At 38.6% G+C, this 19634-nt stretch overlaps 1 protein-coding gene across 4 annotated transcripts in view; it reads left to right on the top strand.

Moving 5' to 3' along the window:
• RABGAP1L (RAB GTPase activating protein 1 like) overlaps positions 1-19634 on the top strand; it is a 527154-nt gene that overhangs the window by 401414 nt on the left and 106106 nt on the right. The window contains exon 1 of one of the 4 annotated variants that reach the window (XM_060197907.1): positions 9263-9783. The exons of the other annotated variants lie outside the window; for them this stretch is intronic. Coding sequence (XP_060053890.1) covers positions 9616-9783 — 168 coding nt within the window. The 5' untranslated portion in view covers positions 9263-9615. Of the gene's footprint in view, positions 1-9262; positions 9784-19634 lie in introns of those variants that run through there. 4 annotated transcript variants of the gene reach the window in all.

Raw genomic sequence — 19634 nt, 5'->3', positions numbered from 1 at the left:
CAAGCACACCCATCCAAAATGATCTGTGTACACATATGTTCTTAGCAGCACAATTTGTAATAGCCAAAACCTGGAAGCAACCCAGGTGTCCAACAACAGATGAGTGGCTGAGCAAGTTGTGGTATATATACACAGTGGAATACTACTCAGATATAAAAAACGGTGAATTCACCATTTTTAGCTGATCTTGGATGGACCTTGAAAAATTCCTGTTAAGTGAAATATGTCGGAAAGAGAAGGATGAATATGGGATGATCTCACTCTCAGGAAGAAGTTGAAAAACAAGATCAGAAGAGAAAACACAAGTAGAACCTGAACTGGAATTGGCATGTTGCACCAAAGTAAAAGACTCTGGGGTTGGTAGCGGGGAGAATACAGGTCTAAAAAGGATGACATACAACCTATTGGGGTTTGTATTGTTATATGGAAAAGTGAGAAAATATTATTCATGTGCAAACTATTTACTGTCTAATGTAAAACATTAATTTCCCAATAAAGAAATTTTTAAAAATGCCTTCACTGAAAATTCCATTTTTCACAGTGATAATTGTTAAACTGCATCAGGTGTTCAGTGTAACTTGAAGATTCCAAGATAGCATGTTCAGTAGAAAACTGGAGGTAGGCTCTAGGAAGAAGGTGGAGGCAATTTACAACTTAACCAAGATGAATACAGCACCTCATAACTTTAACAACAGAGATAAACTGCATACACACACACACACACACACACACACACACACACACACACACACCACACGCAAATAAATAAATAAACCTTTGCAAAAGTATAATAGAAATCTAGTTTGAACAATCTGGAATGTGGGTACAGTGGCTAAATCATTGGACTGAAAGAGCATGAGATCCCAAGTTCAGTTCCCAGCATCACATGTATTAGAGTGATACTCTGGCTCTCTCTCTAGTAAGCCTTTTTTTTTTTTTTTTTTTGGTAAATCTAGCTTGAGGAAATCAAGGCATTGTGTAGATTCTATGAGTTAGAACAGAGGCCTTGCCCATGTGCCATTTCACCATTTCCAGGGTGACATTTTCATTGAGATTAAGAGATAGAAAGAGACACCCCAGCACTGGAGCTTCTCCCAGTGTCATGGTACTCTCATGTGATACTAGGGCTCAGGCCTGTGCCACACACACACACACACACACACACACACACACACACAGAGCAAGGCATGCCCCCTACCCAGCGAGCTATTGCTTATTGTTACATCATCATTTTAATCTAATTTAAAATGAAACAATAGGCCTCTGCTAACATACATATATATATATACATATATATATATATGTATAAATATACATATATATCTTCTGCTTAAAGTCCAAAAGAAATCTGGACTTCAACCAAGCTGCCCAGATGAGGGTGAATGAGCATGATGACATCCATTTCACACCCCATTATTTATGCAGCTCAGGAAAGCTGCACATATGCAGACACCATGGCTGAGCTGCCAAGCATGTAGCATCTTAATCTGATTGAAGAAGAGTGTTTCTAAGTTAGAGTTAGAAAATGTGCTTTGCTATCACCAGTGTGTGTTTTGAAATAACCATTCTATTCTCTTGGCATCCTGGGGGACGGTACAGTGGATAAAGTTTTGCATTTGCCAGAGTGATTTTCTGGTTCTCTCTTTCTCTACCTCCTTTCTCTCATTAATAAATATATCTTTAAAAAATAGAAGTTATGGGAGTAAGGTGGTAGCGCAGAGGGTTAAGCTCACATGGCGCAAGGACCGCCATGAGGATCCCAGTTCGAGTCCCCGTTTCCCCACCTACAGGGGAGTCGCTTCACAGGAGAGGAAGCAGGTCTGCAGGTGTCTATCTTTCTCTTCCCTTCTCTGTCTTCCCTTCCTCTCTTCATTTCTCTCCGTTCTATCCAACAAGGACCATATCAATAACAACAACAATTAAACAGCAAGGGCAACAAAAGGGAAAATAAATAAATAAGTAAATAAATAAACATAAAAAAAAAGCCAAACATCATTTTGAGAAAACAAGAAAAGGAAAGAAAAGAAAAGAAAAGAAAAGAAAAGTGATCATTCTCACTCAGACTTTTGGAAACTTCTTTTAAACTCAAGTCTAAGAATCTCAGATTCCTTCATTCCAGACGGCAGGCACAGGTTCCAGACCAATTCCTTTTGGAATAAGAAAGTAAAGTACACTCTTCCTAATACAGTTATTTTGTTTTATTTAATGGGATACATTAATTGCAGGATAGCAAAGTACAATGCAGGAGATTTGAGATTCCCTAGTGTGCAACTGAGCCCCAGGATCTTGGGCTGACAAGTATATGGGCGTGACCAGATCATGTGCCTACTGCCTCAGCTTTTTTACCAGTATGATAAACATGTTAGACTTTAGTGTTTCTATGGTCTGACAGCATCACATTATTTTATAATTTTATTATCATATCCAGAGTATGTATCCCTTTTCAGTGTGTGTAGAGAACTTCATCCATGGAAACTGTCTGAAATTTCATGTCCTCAGGGCAGTAGGGAGCAGTCTAGAACAGCCCGGAAATAGGTTTCCTTGTACATGGTAATGTGTGTGCTTAACCAGGTATACCACTGCCTGGCCCCTGTCTTCAAATATTTCAATGTCACATGAAAAAAAGTTCACAAGAGGCCCAGTGAATGATAGTAATTTTTTGACTGGAGTAAAGGAAGTCGGGGCTGTCTTCAAGTGTATGTATGTGTGTATATACATGTATACACAAACACACATACACACATATATTATATTTCCACCAGGGTTATTGCTGGGACTCTCAGCACCAGCACTACAAATCCATTGCTCCCGGCATCCATTTTTTTTCTTTTCTTTTTTTCTTTCTTTCTATTTTGTTTTGATAGGGACAGAGAGAAATTGAGAGGGAAGGAGAGGGGAGATAGGGAGAGAGACAGAAAGATACATGCAGAACTACTTCGCCACTCATGAAGCTTACCTCCTGCAGGTGGGTAGTGGAGACTTGAACCTGGGTTTGTGTGCATGGTAATGTGTGTGCTTAACCAGATGTACCACTGCCTGGCCCCTGTCTTCAAATATTCTAATTAATGTCACATGAAAAGATAGTAAACTTATTCTGTGTTGTTATAAAATATACAACTGAACTCTGAGTAGAGGTTTTCATTTTTGACTTGCCATGAGTATTGTTTTTTTATTTAAAAACAAAGAACTTGCTTATTTATTTTATGGGTAGGAGAGACACCTGAGCACCACTTATCTCTGACTTATGGTACTGGGGATTGACCCTGCAACTTTTGGGACCTAAGGCATGTAAATCATGTGCTTTAACACATTGAGCTATCTCTCTAGTCCTAAGTACTTCCTAAATAAATATAAATACACAGTGATAAAAATAGAAAGTCTTGGGAGTCGGGCAGTACCACAGCGGGTTAAGTGCATGTGGCGCAAAACGCAAGGACCAGCCTAAGGATCCCAGTTCGACCCCCCGGCTCCCCACTTGCAGGGGAGTCACTTCACAGGTGGTGAAGCAGGTTTGCAGGTGTCTTTCTCTCCCTCTCTCTGTCTTCTCTTCCTTTCTCCATTTATCTCTGTCCTGTCTAATAATGATGACATCAATAACAATAAACTACAACAATAATAAAAAGACAACAAGGGCAACAAGAGGGAAAATAAATTTTAAAAAAATAGAAAGTCTTCTGAACTGTCAGTGGAGAGATGAAACTGAAGGGGCCAGGTGGTGGCACACCTGGTTAAGTGCACACATTACAGTGCACAAAGACCCAGGTTCAAGCCCCTGATCTGCACCTGCAGGGGGAATGCTTCAAAAGTGATGAGGCAGGGCTGCAGGTATTTCTCTATCTCTCTCCCTCTCTATTTTCTCCTCCTCTCTCAATTTCTCTCTGTCTCTATACAATAATAAATAAATAAATAAAAATATTTTAAAAAGAGACATGAAACTAAGATAAAACAAACAGCTTTTCCTGGTTAAGTGCATACATTGCAGTGCGCAAGGTTGCAGGTTCAAATCCCCAGTCCTCACCTGCAGGGGTAAAGCTTCACGAGCAGTGGAGTAGGGCTGTAGGTGTCTCTCTGTCTCCCCTCTCAATTCCTCTCTGTCTCTATCCAATAATAAATAAGTAAAAACATTAAAAAAAACCCAGTTCTCACAGATTGTGAAAGTTTTTTTGCATAAATAATGGCATCACTTTGGAATCTGATCATTAGGACTAATAATGTGTTACTAGTGCTATAATGACTATTTGTAATGTTATTACATTAATTTTGTGTGGTAAGTTTCTCTTAATCCATTAAAAAATGGGTTCCTTTAAAATAGTTATGTGTTAGTCTCATAAGAAATCAGAATATAAGTGCCAGGCAGTAGTGCACTCACTTGAATGCACATATTACAATGCACAAAGACCCAGGTTCAACCCATGGTCTCCACCTTTGGGGGGAAGCTTAATGAGTGATAAAGTAATGCTGCAGGTCTCTTTCTTTTTCTTCCTCTCTGTTTCTCCTTCCATCTCAGTTTCTCTCTGTCTTTATTCAGATAAATGAATAAATAAATGAATAAATAAAATCTATTAAAAAAAAGAAATCAGAGTATTAATGTGCCCATATGTCAACAACCATACTGTAAACCATTAGCCCCCCCCAGTAAAATGAGAAAAAAAAAGACTATTTAAAAAAGCTAGACAACTAGATATTTTACAGGAATCCTCCTCTCCAGAAATTCTATGTATCTGTTCACCACAGTATTAAGTTAATTACATTTTTGTACTTGAATTCTTTATTGTGTGCTTTCCAATAACAAAATAATGAAACTCTTTCCCCCTGTGATATAATTTGTCTACTCAGTTTAATTACATTTAATTTCAGCTTTTTCTTCAAATAGTCTGAATTACCTGTCAGGTTAGAAGCATAATTTTAAGTCTCTTTATACTTTCATAGCCTGTAGTATGGTGCTGAGCAGAATCTACACTAGAATAGCAGACATGTGTGTGCAAGACTTTAGAGACCCAAGATGCTAGTGTTACTCCATTCCATAGAAGAAGAGTATAGATTTTTTTAAAAAAAATTTGGGTGGTAGCGCAGCAGGGTAAGCACATGTGATACAATGTGCAAGTACTGGCATATGGATCTCGTTTCCAGCCCAGGCTCCCTACCTTCAGGGGAGTGGCTTCACAGGCGCTGAAGCAGGACTGCAGATGTCTGTCTTTCTCTCCCCCTCTCTTTCTTCCCCTCCTCTCTCCATTTCTCTCTGTCCTATCTAACAATGATGACATCAGTAACAACAACAATAATAATTACTACAACAATGAAAAATAGCAACGGCAACAAAAGGGAAATAAATAAATAAAATTTTTTAAAAGTTTAATTTTTAACTCTTATCTAGATGAGCACAGTTTTATGTTCCTTCTCCTCTTTTGTATGACATTCTCAGAAGAATGGAGGAAATGTTAATGATCTAGTACCCACCTGTGCTAGGTGGGTGATTCCATGACTCTGGTTAGGGTTGATGTGCTATCCAGCTGCTTCTACACTTAAGATAGGAGTCTCTACAGGAAGCTACAGCTTTGGGACCATTGGCGCTCTTGACTTTGTTTTCACTCTGCTTCACTGGCTCTTCATTCAAATTTTCCATGTTATCTGCAGTTTGTCATTGAACTTCTTTTGTAGAATTAAAAAGCAAAACCTCCTGCAATAATGTAAAGAAAAATGAGAGGGATCAGGTGGTGGTGCACCTGGTTGAGTGCACATATTATAATGCACAAGGACTCAGGTTCAAGCCCCCCCCATCCCCGCCTGCAGGGGGGAAACTTCATGAGTGTTGAAGCAGTGTTGCAGGTGTCTCTCTGTCTTCTATCTTCCCCTTCCCTCTATTTCTCTCTCCCTTTCGGTCTTCCCCTTCCCTTTCAATTTCTGACTATCTCTATCCAATAAATAAATAAAGGTAACATAAAAAAATTAAAAAAGAAAGAAAAATGAGAAATTGTGAAATGCTATGCAATTAATTTAGAATAATTCCTTTTCTGTTTATTTTTGGGCTATTTTGTAGCTCAATAATTTCTTAAGAGTGTACTGTATTTATTGCTAAACGTGATCATCAGTAAATAAAATGGGGACTGGGAGGGAGAGGATAAATGCTCACTAAGGTGAGTGCCTTAGGGGGGGTGCTTCAACCCCCCCTAGAATTCAACTTTCCATTTCATTGATGCTATTCTCTAACAGTTATTTTTACCTGATAGTGATCAAGAGCCTATTCTCAAAGGATGACCTGAAAATAGGACCCTTGTTGAAAAGCCCAAAGAATTTTGGAAGCAGTTGATGTGGTGGTCTGGGTGCAAGCAGTGCTTTGTTCTCAGTGGAGCCTCATGCTTGGTTGTTGGCCAGTGCTTGTATGTATAGAATTAAATAAAGTAGATCTCTGAGAATTCTAGATTGCTGTGGTATGGAAAGGGAGATCAGGAGGATGGAAATGAACTTTCCAATCTGGGATGTGTTTATTCCTATCTAGTTCCCACCTGGAAAGTAGAAAGGGAAGGTGGGTGTCTCTTCTGCAGCCTGAAGGAAATTAAAATAAAAATTTCTTAAAGTATTACATTTAAGCAGCCTAGGAGGTAGTACAGTGGATAAGGTGTTGGACTTGGCAACATGAGGTACTGAGTTCTATTCTCACCACCACATGTATTAGATTGAGGTTCTTTTCTGGTTCTCTCTCTTCCTTTTGTTAATAAATTAAATCTTTGTAAAATATAAAAACAAATAAATTACTACTTTTAATATTTTGTACATAGAATTTTAACTTTTCTTTTATTGTTGCTGGGTGTCACTACTCTAGGCCAACTTCTTCAACTAGTGATAAAGAGACACCATAGCACCAGAGCTTCCCCCAGTGCCAGTGTACTTTTCTTGTGTGTGACAAGGATTTGAACCTGTGTTTTGTGCATGTCAAAGCCAGCCCTGAATTTCTCTTCTTTTCTTTCTTTCTCTCTTTCTTTCTTTCTTTCTTTCTTTCTTTTTTTTTTTTTTTTTTTTTTTTGCCTCCAGGGTTAACGCTGCGTCTCGGTGCCTGCACTATGAATCCACTGCTCCTAGAAGCCATTTTTTCCCTTTTGTTGCCCTTGTTGTTTATCGTTGTTGTGGCTATTGTTATTGTTGTTACTGATGTAGTTATTGTTGGATAGGACAGAGAGAAATGGACAGAGGAGGGGAAGACAGAGAATGGGAAAGATAGACACCTGCAGACCTGCTTCACTGCTTATGAAGAGATCCCCCTGCAGATGAGGAGCTGGGGGCTCGAACCAGGACCCTTATGCTAGTCCTTGCATTTTGCACCGGTCCTTACGCTTTGCGCCATGTGCTCTTAACCTGCTGTGCTACCACCCGACCCCTACCAGCCCTGAATTTTACTTTCTTGTGTGAACTTCATAACTAAACCATGCAGCTTCAGAGGCTAGGTTAGCTTTATTATTTTTTTTCTCTAACATCATTTTGGTCAAGAAAGTTCTTTTTTGTATGGTTTGTGTAAGAAAACTGCTTCTGCCAGGTTATTTGAGACTAAGTCAGTTAAATGAAAGCATCCCATCCTTAAAAAAAAAAAAAATCAAAAAAGAAAATCTCCTGTGCAAAGAAGTCACTATGTTCTTCTTTGCTTTACAAGTCAATATTCCCCTTTTTCTTAAATGTGAAGCTTCTTTGACAGTGCTTTTCACACTTAGTATGGAAGTAGCATGAGATTTCAAACAAAATTGCCTGCAGAACTCCAGTATGTAAACAAGATAAAAATGGAGACATTCCCTGTAGGGCAAAGGGGGGTGTGGTGAAGTGGGAGGTGGGTGGGGGGATGGCTCAAAGGAGAGAATGTGTGTGTGTGTGTGTGTGTGTTTAGAGGTGGGGTGTGAAAGGTTTAGAATCTCTTCTCTATTAATAGGATGAAAGTTTTTTCCAAAATCTTAACGATATGAAGTTGTATTGTGGTATTCTTATGCTTTTTATTGTTTTACATTAAAATCTTTGTATAAATTTTGAAGAAATTATTTTCATAATAAAAGAGTTTATTACAATATATAAATCTTATTAAAGATACTTTATTAAATAATAATACTTTACATTTGGTTAAAGAAACCAAGCAATATTTGGTTAAGGAAGATAGCATTTTCTTTTAACCCTAACTCTATACTTAATCTATTAAACCCAGATTATGGAAATGTTTCCATTTTGTAACGCTTATTTGTCAGAGGAGAAAAGGAAAACTTGAAAGGAATTGACTATGCCTTAGCCTTAGACTGTGAGATGGCAGACCAACTAGGACCTGTGACTTACTATATACCATAAATCTTGGGCCCAAGCCCCAGCAAAACTGTAGAGCACCATGGTACTAGAGGAAATCCCACAAATGGTATTATCATAGGGGAGGGATTAATTTGGCCAAACAGTATCAGCACAGTGTTTTGAATTAATAACAAGAGTTTACCAGAGTTATGACTAAGGAGTGTTATTTTGGCTTTGAGAATCCCAACTTTAGTAGTTCCTTAAGTGAATAATCACAATTATGTTGGAGGTTTTTGTTTTATCATGTTGTATATTTGTGAAATTTTTTTCTTTTAATTATGGCTGATTTTTCCCAGAATGCTCAAATACTTAAGTACATCCCAGCACTGCCAAAAGTCCTCATTATTGCATAGTTTCACCTAAGGGTATGCCATTGCTTGGATGTTTTGTCACTGCTTGAATGTTTTGTCTTTGCTCTCTTGTCCATCCTTTTATCATTTTATTCTAAAGTTCTCTTTGATAGAGAGATTTTAGTGATCTGAGAATTGGAGCCTCCCACTTCAGACTGACAGTATCAAATTAGACTTTCATCAGTTCTTATTATTAGAAAGCAAAAGGGAATAAAGGTCAGCCTTTAGCTGCCAGGATGGCTGATTTTCTGTGAGCATCACGTTAGGAGACACTGGTTCATCTGTCTGTGGGCTTAGGATTCAACAGCAAAAGCTGTCAGGCTCACACTGATGGAAGGCAGCCTGGGCGGGGAAACACATCTCTTCATGGCTCACCATTGGCTTCTCATTACAACATTCTCCCTGGAGACACACTCCACAGGCTCATTCACCTACCACTTCTTCCCTCCCTTCCTCCCTTTCCCTCCCTACCCCCCTCATTACTGATTCACAGCAAGAGGCAGCAACACCAGCTTCTTTTCACGAATCAGGGATTGCAATGAGCTCATCCTTTTCTCTTTGCAGCTTCCCAACTGCTTTGGCTGCTACACGCGCGCGCACGCACACACACACACACACACACACACACACACACACACGCTAGAATCTTCTAAGCAGTTTGTCCATTTCTGCACATGTATCTGAACGCATCAGCATCAGTCTTGGCCATTTGCCAGCATCTGATTGCATTTGCTGTTTTGTCTTTAATTCTGACTTTGATTCCATCTTCCAGTCCACTCGGAGGCTCTTGCCCAGTGGTTAATTGAGCTAAAATGTTCTTTCCTTGGCGACATTAGCTGACCATTCCTTACAACAGACTGGCTCGTGAGTACCTGGCTCCCCTCCCTCTGCAGCTCTCAGAATTGAGGATAAGGAATCCCGTTTTCTCACTCTGGAGACCTCCTTACTGCTCATGGAAGAAGGGGTGCCCTGCCCAGCCCCAGCTGCCAAGCTCGTGCCTCCTGTCAGAAAGTCCCAGGACATGCACGACGAGAGGAGTAAGCTGGTGAATGAGTATGCCTGTCGCGTGCTGGAACTTCTGGGGATGGGGCATCGGCTGTTTGTGCCTCGGCTACTGGCGGTGAGACTGTTTTCCATTGCGCATCTTTTGCAGGGAAAATTGTGTGTGTGTGTGTGTGTGTGTCTCCCCAAAAGAGGCTTCAGGCTCCTCTTTTTCTCTCCTTCTCCCCATGCCACGCAGAAGGAAGTGCTGAGTGGTCAACTGCAGCCCTGGGCTTCTTCCAAGCCAGCTCCACGCCACTCCTTAATTGGCTAGATGAGATAGGGCTCCTTTCTCCAACTCTGGGTTACACTGGGGCATTATCTTTGTGGCAGCTTAAAAAAATGATTTTCTGTCTGAGGTTCAGAACTAAAACAGATAGAATACTCAGCATCTGATGTAGCTCTCTGTCTTTTCTCCTAAGGGTCAAATTTGGCAGCACACACCATTCTATATGTCTAGACTGCCCTGTGATTTGTATTTTTTTCACCTCTCCATTTGACTTTCATTTTGATTTTTTTTTAATGGGGAACTTCACACCCCAAAATTACTTGGGTAGGAAATTTTATATGTCTCTCCTGGGATGCTAGAATGTGCATTTATGCTTAATGCTTTTTGGGTCTGTGCTATGAATCTGGAGACTGGCTGTGGCTTGTTTTTCTTATTTCCTGAACAAGAGAAAAATCACCCTTGCTTACTTCCTACAAAGGGTTAAAATGAAATACCCATAATCACTGGTGCAGGGTTTCTTGTTAGTGGTTTGAGAACTATACCTAGCAACTGTTCCTTCATGTAATTGGTCTACAGTAGTCCTATACCATGATTTGGTAATTGAGCAAGAGAAACTTGACTTGTCATCTTTCTACAGTGGAGTTTAATGTCATTTTATAAGTTCCATCTCATGGTTTCTCCTAAGTCTTTCCAGGAAAATAATATTCACTTGAGTGATGATTTTAATGCCTTTTTCTCCCTTTAATATAGTTCATTAAACTTATCTGTTTAAACTTACCTTTATAGACACTAAGTCAGGCTTCACTTATGCATTTGTATGAAAATAGTTTTTCTTATAGAATGACTACATGTATTAGTTAGCCATATAAGGGATTTCTTACTTTGAAGAAAGTCTTTTTATCACTGCAAGATATAGTTAGATGCAGCAACAAGTATACAGTAATGGGAGTGAGGAGAAGTAATTTTGGGAAATGGAACTCCTTTGTATTTTAAGGAAGATAGAGTGCTCTACAAATATATTTTAGTGCCCAGGCGATGTCATCAGTGCTCACTTCACTCATTTTTTTTTCTTAATGAAAGGGAAAACAGAGGATTCATTATTCATTATTCTTTTTTAAAAAATATTTAATTTATTTATTAATGAGAAAGATAGGAGGAGAGAGAGAAAGAACCAGACATCACTCTGGTACATGTGCTGCTGGGGATTGAACTCAGGACCTCACACTTGAGAGTCCAATGCTTTATCCACTGTACTACCTCCCAGACCACAAAGATTCATATTCTATTGGAACATTTTACAAAATGAAATAAGTGTTTTATTTCAGAAGCTTTGACAGTAAGAAATAAGCTTTGACAATAAGATTTTATACATCTCCTTGGGGAATCATCTTTATCTAATATATAGTTAACATATTCTTAAAGATAACTTTTTGTCTTAAGCACTTCCACTGGTAACGTCCAGTAATTTCATGCATTTCCATTCTCAATATTGAAGGAAACCATAATAACTTTTCTAATCAAATCTGTGTTAAGAATGAATTTATGTCCTCAATTTTTTAATCAGCATTAAAATCCATAGGAAGTTGGGCACACAACTTATGACCTTGCCTACCTGCACATTCTGTTGTACAGTCTATTGGCTATGCACTTAGTCTCTTAGGTGGTAAATCTCTCATGCTGTTTAGGGTCCTGACATTCTGAGTCTAGATGATATATGCTGAACTTTCTTGTTATCCTTTAGGAATGTCTGACTTTGTTAGGCAGTGCTATTGTACACGATAGAATGGAGATCTACATTTGGGGGAATTCCATGCCCTCTAATTAACAATCTGGCTGTGAATTGGGATTAGCTACCAAATGAGTTTCTATCTGTTTCTCTATCTTCCTTCCTTCCTTCCTTTCTCTCTCTCTCTCTCTCTCTCTCTCTCTCTCTCTTTCTTTCTTTCTTTTTCCCCAGAGCACTGTTCAGCTCTGGTTTATGGTAGTACAGGAAATTGAACTTAGGACTTTGGAGCCTCAGGCACAAGAGTCTCTTTGTGTAACCATTGTGCTATCTACCCTTACCCTCCAATGAGTTTCTAATGCAGTTGAGCATGTGTACCTGGGAAAATTATTATTGGAGTGACTACTGGTATGGGATTGATGGCTGATATCTGCATTCTCAGGTGTTTCTGAGAGGGGCTCTCCCACATGTAATGCCAAACCCTTTCTATTACCAGTCAGGCAGGTAAGCCTGATTTTTAAGATGCATATGTGTCTTTTTGTGGTCATACTCAAACATGAAAGCCTGTGGGATAGACACATACACATATTTTATTTTTTTCTTTTCATGTACATCAAGTAAAACTTAAATATATTTTATGGGGGAGCCAGGTGGTAGCTCAGTGGGTTAAGTGCACATAATGTGAAGCACAAGGACCAGCGCAAGGATCCCGATTCAAAACTCCTGCTCCTCACCTTCAGAGAGATCGCTTCACAAGTGATGAAGCAGGTCTGCAGGTCTCTCTATCTTTATCTCCCCCTCTCTTTCTTCCCCTCCTCTCTCCATTTCTCTCTGTCCTATCCATCAACAACGACAGCAATAATAACAACAATGATAAACAACAAGGGCAACAAAAATGGGGGGGGGAATACAGGAGTAGTGGATTCATAGTGTAAGTACCGAGCCCCAGAAATAACCCTGAAGGCAAGAAAAAAAGAAAAGAACATATATATATATATATATATATATATATATATATATATATATATATAATTTATTTTAACAAAAGAGATATAGAGAGCAAAAGATACACAGAATGACCAGATCACTGCTCAGCTCTGGCTTGTGGTGCTACTAGGGATTGAACCAGGGACTTCAAAGCCTCAGGCTTCTGCATAACCACTACGCTATCTCCCTAGCACTCAAGTACTCTTTTTAAATTAGCTGATAAATAAATGAAATTTTACCAAGACTTGGTTGTGGATTTGAATAGAGAACATTAAAAGCCTTGAAATCTAATCAAGCTTATGTGAAATTTTGTTTATTGTCCATCAAAGGTATACCTACTACAGAACGAGCTCACTTTGATAAGTTAGGTATAGGTATTTCATTTCAAATACAACCCCAAGATCTAACTCCTATATGCAGATCTACCAATTGAGCTTTGCTCATTTGGTGAAATTAAAATGTCAAAGCAAGAAATATCCTTGCCACCAGTTAAGTCATATTTTCCCTTTCTAAATTCTCTGCTTGCAAATGTTTCTCTGAATTCCAAAAATATTTCTCAATCCTCCTAGACACTATAATCAAAGGAATAAAAAATTTATTACCTCCCAGAGAATCTTAAAGAAAACTAGAAGCTTCCAGAGCTAACATTCAAATGTTTCAATTGTTCATTTATACCCACCTTGCTTCCTTTACAAAATCACCTTACAGTGTGATACTCTATCACTGAATTTTTCAGTGGGAATAACACTAAAAGTGACATAATCATCAGTAGCAACTAATCAGAGTTCATCCTTTGCAGCAAGTGTGTGAAATTTGGAAAAAGAGGAAAAACTTATACTCATGTTCAGAATTTCCCTCCCCTCCACACACACCCTTTAGATGGTTTCTTTTTGCTGCTACATGACACATGAAGTGATTGGATCGATAACATCAGTGTTGTTTTCATGTTTACACTTGATCAAATTTCTGGTTCTGCCAAGTTACATCCTTGTTTAAATTTGTGGACTTCCTTATGCTTTAAAGTTAGGCATTTATATGACTACACTTTACTAGGAGTGTACATAAACACCATTCCCACCACCAAAAGACTGTGTCCCATCCCACACACCTACCCCCAACCCCCACCGGCCAAGGAAGCTGCATGTCTCCCCTCACCACAGGGTTTTCACTTTGGTGCCCTACTTACAATTTAGTCAGGTCCTGCTTTTATTTTCCCTTTCAGATCTTCTTAGTTAACTTCTGTTGATGAGTGGGATCATCCCATACTCATCTTTATCTTTCTGACTTAGCTCACTTAACATAATTCCTTCTAGCTCTGTGCAAGATGGGTCAGAGAAGGTGGGTTCATTGTTCTTGATAGCTGTATAGTGTTCCATTGTATATATATACCACAGCTTTCTCAGCCACTCATCTGTTGTTGGGCACCTGGGTTGCTTCCAGGTTTTAGCTATTATGAATTGTGCTGCTATGAACATAGGAGTACACACCTCTTTTTGGTTGGGTGTTATGGAGTCCTTGGGGTATAACCCCAGGAGAGGAATTACTAGATCATATAGAAGGTCCATATCTAGACTTGTGAGAGTTTTCCAGACAGCTCTCCACAGAGGCTGGACCGAAAGGGTTCCTCTGTCCCCACATCCTCTCCAGCATTTGTTGCTGCTGTCCTTTTTGATGTATGCCATTCTTATAGGAGTGAGGTGGTATCTTAATGTTGTCTTAATTTGCATTTCTCTGACAATCAGTGACCTAGAGCAGTTTTTCATATGTTTGTTAGCCTTTTGGATCTCCTCTGAGGTGAATGTTTTGCTCATATCCTCTGCCCATTTTTGGATGGGGTCATTTGCTTTTTTGGTGCTAAGTTTGCTGAGCTCTTTATATATTTTGGTGATTAGTTTCTTGTCTGATGTATGGCATGTGAAGATCTTCTCCCATTCTGTGAGGGGTCTCTCTGTTTGTTTAATAGTTTCTTTGGATGTGCAGAAGCTTTTCAATTTGATATAGTCCCATTGGTTTGTTTCTGCTTTAGTCTTCCTTGCAATTGGGTTGATTTCATCAAAGATGTCCTTGATGTGTAGGTGGGAAAGTGTTTTACCAATGTTTTCCTCTAAGTATTTGATTGTTTGTGGTTTAACATCCAGGTCTTTGATCCATTTGGAGTTGATTTTTGTTTCTGGTGAGATAAAGTGGTTCAATTTCATTATTCTGCATGTTACAACCCAGTTTTCCCAGCACCATTTATTGAAGAAAGCCTCCTTCTTCCATTTAATCCTTTGGGCCCCCTTATCAAAGATTAGATGTCCATAGGTGTGGGGATTTATTTCTGGGCTTTCAATTCTGTTCCACTGGTCTGTGTGCCTATTTTTGTTCCAGTACCATGCTGTCTTGATGATGATGGCTTTATAATATAGTTTGAGATCTGGGAGTGTAATGCCTCCATTTCTGTTTCTTTTCCTCAAGATGGTTTTGGCAATTCTAGGTGTTTTCAGGTTCCAGATAAATGATTGTAGTGTTTGTTCTATTCTCTTAAAGAAGCTTGGTGGAACTTTGATGGGTATTGCATTAAATTTGTATATGGCTCTGGGGAGAATATTCATTTTGATGATATTTATTCTTCCAATCCATGAGCATGGGATATCTTACCATTTCTTGGTATCAGTTTCTATTTCCTTGAGTAGCGACTCATAGTTTTCAGTATACAAGTCTTTCACTTCTTTGGTCAACTTTATTCCTAGGTATTTGATTGATTTTGCTGAAACAGTAAATGGGAGTGATTTCTGGATGTCTTCTTCAGATTTAGTGTTTTCATAAAGAAATGCCACTGATTTTTGTACATTGATTTTGTAGCCTGATACCTTGCTATATTGCCTAATAACTTCCAGTAGTTTTCTGCTTGTGAAAGGACCCCTCTGCAGGTGGAAAGCCAGGGACTTGAACCAGGATCCTTGCATGGTCCTTGTGCTTCATACAATGTGTGTTTAATCCAGTGCACCACCTCCTGACCCCCCCCAACATAGTCATCTGTAACACATTTAAATAGGGACTTAAAATTCTTTCTTTTATTTAAAAAGGGGTCATTAGTAGACATTTTTAAGGCACCTAGCACGTTTTTTACTTAGCATGTTCATTACTCTGGAATTCCAGGATTACAATTCCTCAAGATAGTGGAATCTATATATAGCAAACCTACAGCCAACATCATACTCAATGGACAGAAGCTGAAAGCAATAGATATTTTTAAAACAGTGAGTTTACAATAAAAATGTATGATCTGAGAAATAAAAATCACTGTGATTTCTCTTATATGAGTGGTTCCTGCAGTTATTAATTGAGGTAAAGAAGAGAGATTTATTCCCTGCTCAGCTCTTGAATTCCCTGCCTAACAGTTCTGTTTCTTCCAGTGCTGGAGCCTTAAACATAAGCAATTCCATTGTTTCCAGGCTGACTTAAAAAAAATGTTTTCATTTCAGATAGAGGGCAAGAGAGACATAGAAAAAGAGATATGGGAGACCGAGTGGTGGCACATCTGGTTGAGCTGGCATATTACAGTGCGCAAGGACACAGGTTGGAGCCCCTAGTCCCTACCTGCAGGGGGAAAGCTTTGCAAGTGGCAAAGCAGTGTTACAGGTGTCTCTCTGTCTCTCTCCCTCTCTATTACCCCCTTTCTTTTTGATTTCTGGCTGCCTCTACCCAGTAAATAGATATAATACAGAAAGAGAGAGAGAGATGTTTGAAAAAAAAAGAGAGATGGTAATGGGTTTCCATCTGTGTCGATTTTCTTGGTGCCATGTATAGTGCTCTCATGTTCTGGAGCTCAAATTGGACCCTTGTACATGGTAGAGTGTGCACTCTGCCAGGTGAGCTATCTTTCAATAACTGGTTTTAAGTTTTATAATATGTCAAATATAAATAACCTGAAATTGTAATAATACAAAAAGAAAACCTTTTTTTCCACTAGAGGTATTGTTGGGGTTTGGTGCCTACATGACCACTCCAGCACTCCAAATCATCATATTCCCCCCTTTTTCTTTGCTAGAGGGTAAGAGACAATGAAAGAGAGACACATGCAGCACTGCTTCACCACACATGAAGTTTCCCCTTTATAGGTGGGAATGGGGCCAAAGGGGAAAAGAATCCAAGTCTTTGGAGCATATAATGTGTGCCTTCTGCCAAGGGCACCACCATCCAGCCTCAAGATTAAGAAAAGTTAAAGACCCAAATGTAAAAATCTAAGTCACATATACTTCTACTGTTCACCAATATATAAAAATCAATTTTGATAGCAAAATATGTTCTAAATCTGCTTTATAATTTGCATCATATAATTTTGACTTTCTAATATGAGAAATCTTTTTAAATGTTTATTTTATTTTTATTTTATATATTTGATTTGAATAGAGACAGAAATTGAGAGGGAAGGGGGAACACTTCCTTCCTGCAGGTGAGGATTGCAGACTTGAACCCAGGTTCTTTTGCACTGTAATATTAATATGAGAAGTCTCAAAGTGGAAATTTATGGATTCATGGAATAAACTTATGGTGATATCTACTGGAAGTTAGATATACTGCCTGCTTAACTCATTTTACTGTGGTTAATGAGAAGGACATTTGTATTAATATCCTACTTACTGACTCTGGATTTTTATTTCTACCTACTTGAAAGGAAATAGAAGTTGTACTTGCTTGAATGTCTTTTAAGGTAATCTTTTAATATAATTCTATTGAAATGAAGAAGGGAATAATGTTATTTTTGGAGAAATTATTGGTAGACAGGTTTCATACCACCCCTTGGAAGGATTTGACAGAAAATTTGGATGGTGAAAGATAGAAGGCAAGGAAGATAGTAGAGAGGTTATGCAAAAAATTTTTCATGCCTGAGGTTTCAAGGTCCCAGGTTTAACTCCCACCATCACCATAAGCCAGAGCTCTGGTAATAACAACAACAATAGTAATATGTATTATAGTATAGAAATTATTATTATATATCTAAAAGATAGTAGTAGAATTACTGATTTTCTCAAGCTACTCTTTGTTTTATTTAAAAGCTGATAGTTTCTTTAAAGAAGACATGACCTATTTAAATTTCCTTAGTTCTTGCCTGTTTTGTCTTATCTTCTAATATCATTTAATAAACGATGATGGGGAAGCAAAAGATAAGACCATTTATTTTCTCTTCTCTTACTGCTTTTCTGGAGGTAATGTATAAAATCTCTTAAGACTTTCCCAATGGAAAAGAAACCTTTTCCAGTGTAACCCAATCCTTCTAAAGTGACAGACTTCCTCTATAGTGAGCAGAGATGGAAAATATAATCCAAAAGTCAGAACAACCTCTTTTGGGTATTGGCTTCTTTCTTAACATGCTAATGTGATGGTTTTCGGAAAGATAGGTAGACAGATAGATAGATAGAGGGGCCAAGTGGTGGCGATAGATAGGGGGGCCTAGTGGTGACGCACCTGGTTAAGTACATACATTACAGTGGACAAGGACCAGGGTTCAAGCCCCTGGTCTTCACCTGTACGGGGAAAGCTTGGAGATGAGTACCCATTCATTGGGGAAACTGACAATCCTTCCTAGCCGACTGAATCCACATGGATCCCAGTCACTTTCAAAGCCATTAACTGGCTACGGAAGAAGGGCAAACGCTAGAAGAAGAAGTGACAGTGTTACAGGTTGTGTTTCTTTCTCTGTCCCTCTCTGTAATCTTCCCCTCCCTTCTCAGTTTCTGTCTCTAGCCAATAAATAAAATTAAATTTAAAAAAGATTTATTGTTGTGGTGTGGGAGGTGGCGCAGTGATAAGGCTTTGGACTCTCAAGCATGAGGTCCTGAGTTCAGTCCCCAGCAGCACATGTGCCAGAGTGATGTCTGTTTTTTTTTCCTCCTGTCTTATTAATAAATAGATAAAATCTTTTAAAAAATTCTTTGCTTTAAAAAAAAGAGTAAGTAATTTAGCAAACTATCATGTGGGTGGTGAGAGTTGTCAGACTTTAAAAACATTTTTTTTGAGGTAAAATTTTTTGAGGTAATTTAATATAATCTGTAAAAATGCCTGTGACTCATGTCATGTACGTACAGACTATATGCCATCATAACATACATGTAACAAGATGATCGTCACATTATTCTAAAATATACTATATCACTTTTAGATAAATTCCTAGGTGTCTAGATCCTTGCAGAACAGGAGATCTCTGTTCCTCAAATGTAGGGAAGTCATATCTGATACAGTTGTCAGAGTATTAGAAGTCAGAAGTGTCTGAAGTATTATAGTTATCAGGAGAGCCCCCATAAGCTTACAATCTGCTTAAAACCTAAAAAGACATTTGAGTCCATTATGATATGGACTTTTATTTTATTTTTTGGACATTTCTTAAAGATAGAAAACTGGAGGAAAAAAAGACCATCAGAATCAAAGTATAACCACAGCCTGTATTATTTCATTTTTTTAAATCTTAAAAAAATCTTAAATAGTGCAAAGCACGAGGACTGGTGTAAGGATCCCAGTTCGAGCCACCTGCAGGGGGGTCGCTTCACAGGCGGTGAAGCAGGTCTGCAAGTGTTTTTCTCTCCCTCTCTGTCTCCCCTCTCCTCTCAGTTTCTCTTTGTCTTTCTTCTTCTAGCGTTTGCCCTTCTTCAGTAACCAGTCAACAGCGTCAGGTTGAAAGCTATCAGGAGCTGTTTGTTGCTGGCTTTGAAAGTGACTGATCCATGTGGATTCAGTCGGCTAGGAAGGATCGTCAGTTTCCCCAATGAATGGGTACTCACGGGATGTACCACGAGAAGGTCGATCCAATGCAATCCAACAATAATGACAGAAATAACAACAATGATAATAATAACAACAACAATGATAAACAACAAGGGTAACAAAAGGGAAAAAAAAGCCTCCAAGAGCAGTGGATTTGTACTACAGGCACCGAGCCCCAATGATAACCGTGGAGGCAAATAATAATAATAATAAAATCTTAAATTAAAAAATTTTATTTTAAAAAGAT

The sequence above is a fragment of the Erinaceus europaeus genome, chromosome 9 (assembly GCF_950295315.1).
Source record: "Erinaceus europaeus chromosome 9, mEriEur2.1, whole genome shotgun sequence".
Taxonomy (NCBI): Eukaryota; Metazoa; Chordata; class Mammalia; order Eulipotyphla; family Erinaceidae; genus Erinaceus; species Erinaceus europaeus.
The sequence above is the reverse complement of the archived record's forward strand: the minus strand, read 5'-3'. Positions and strand labels throughout refer to the sequence as shown.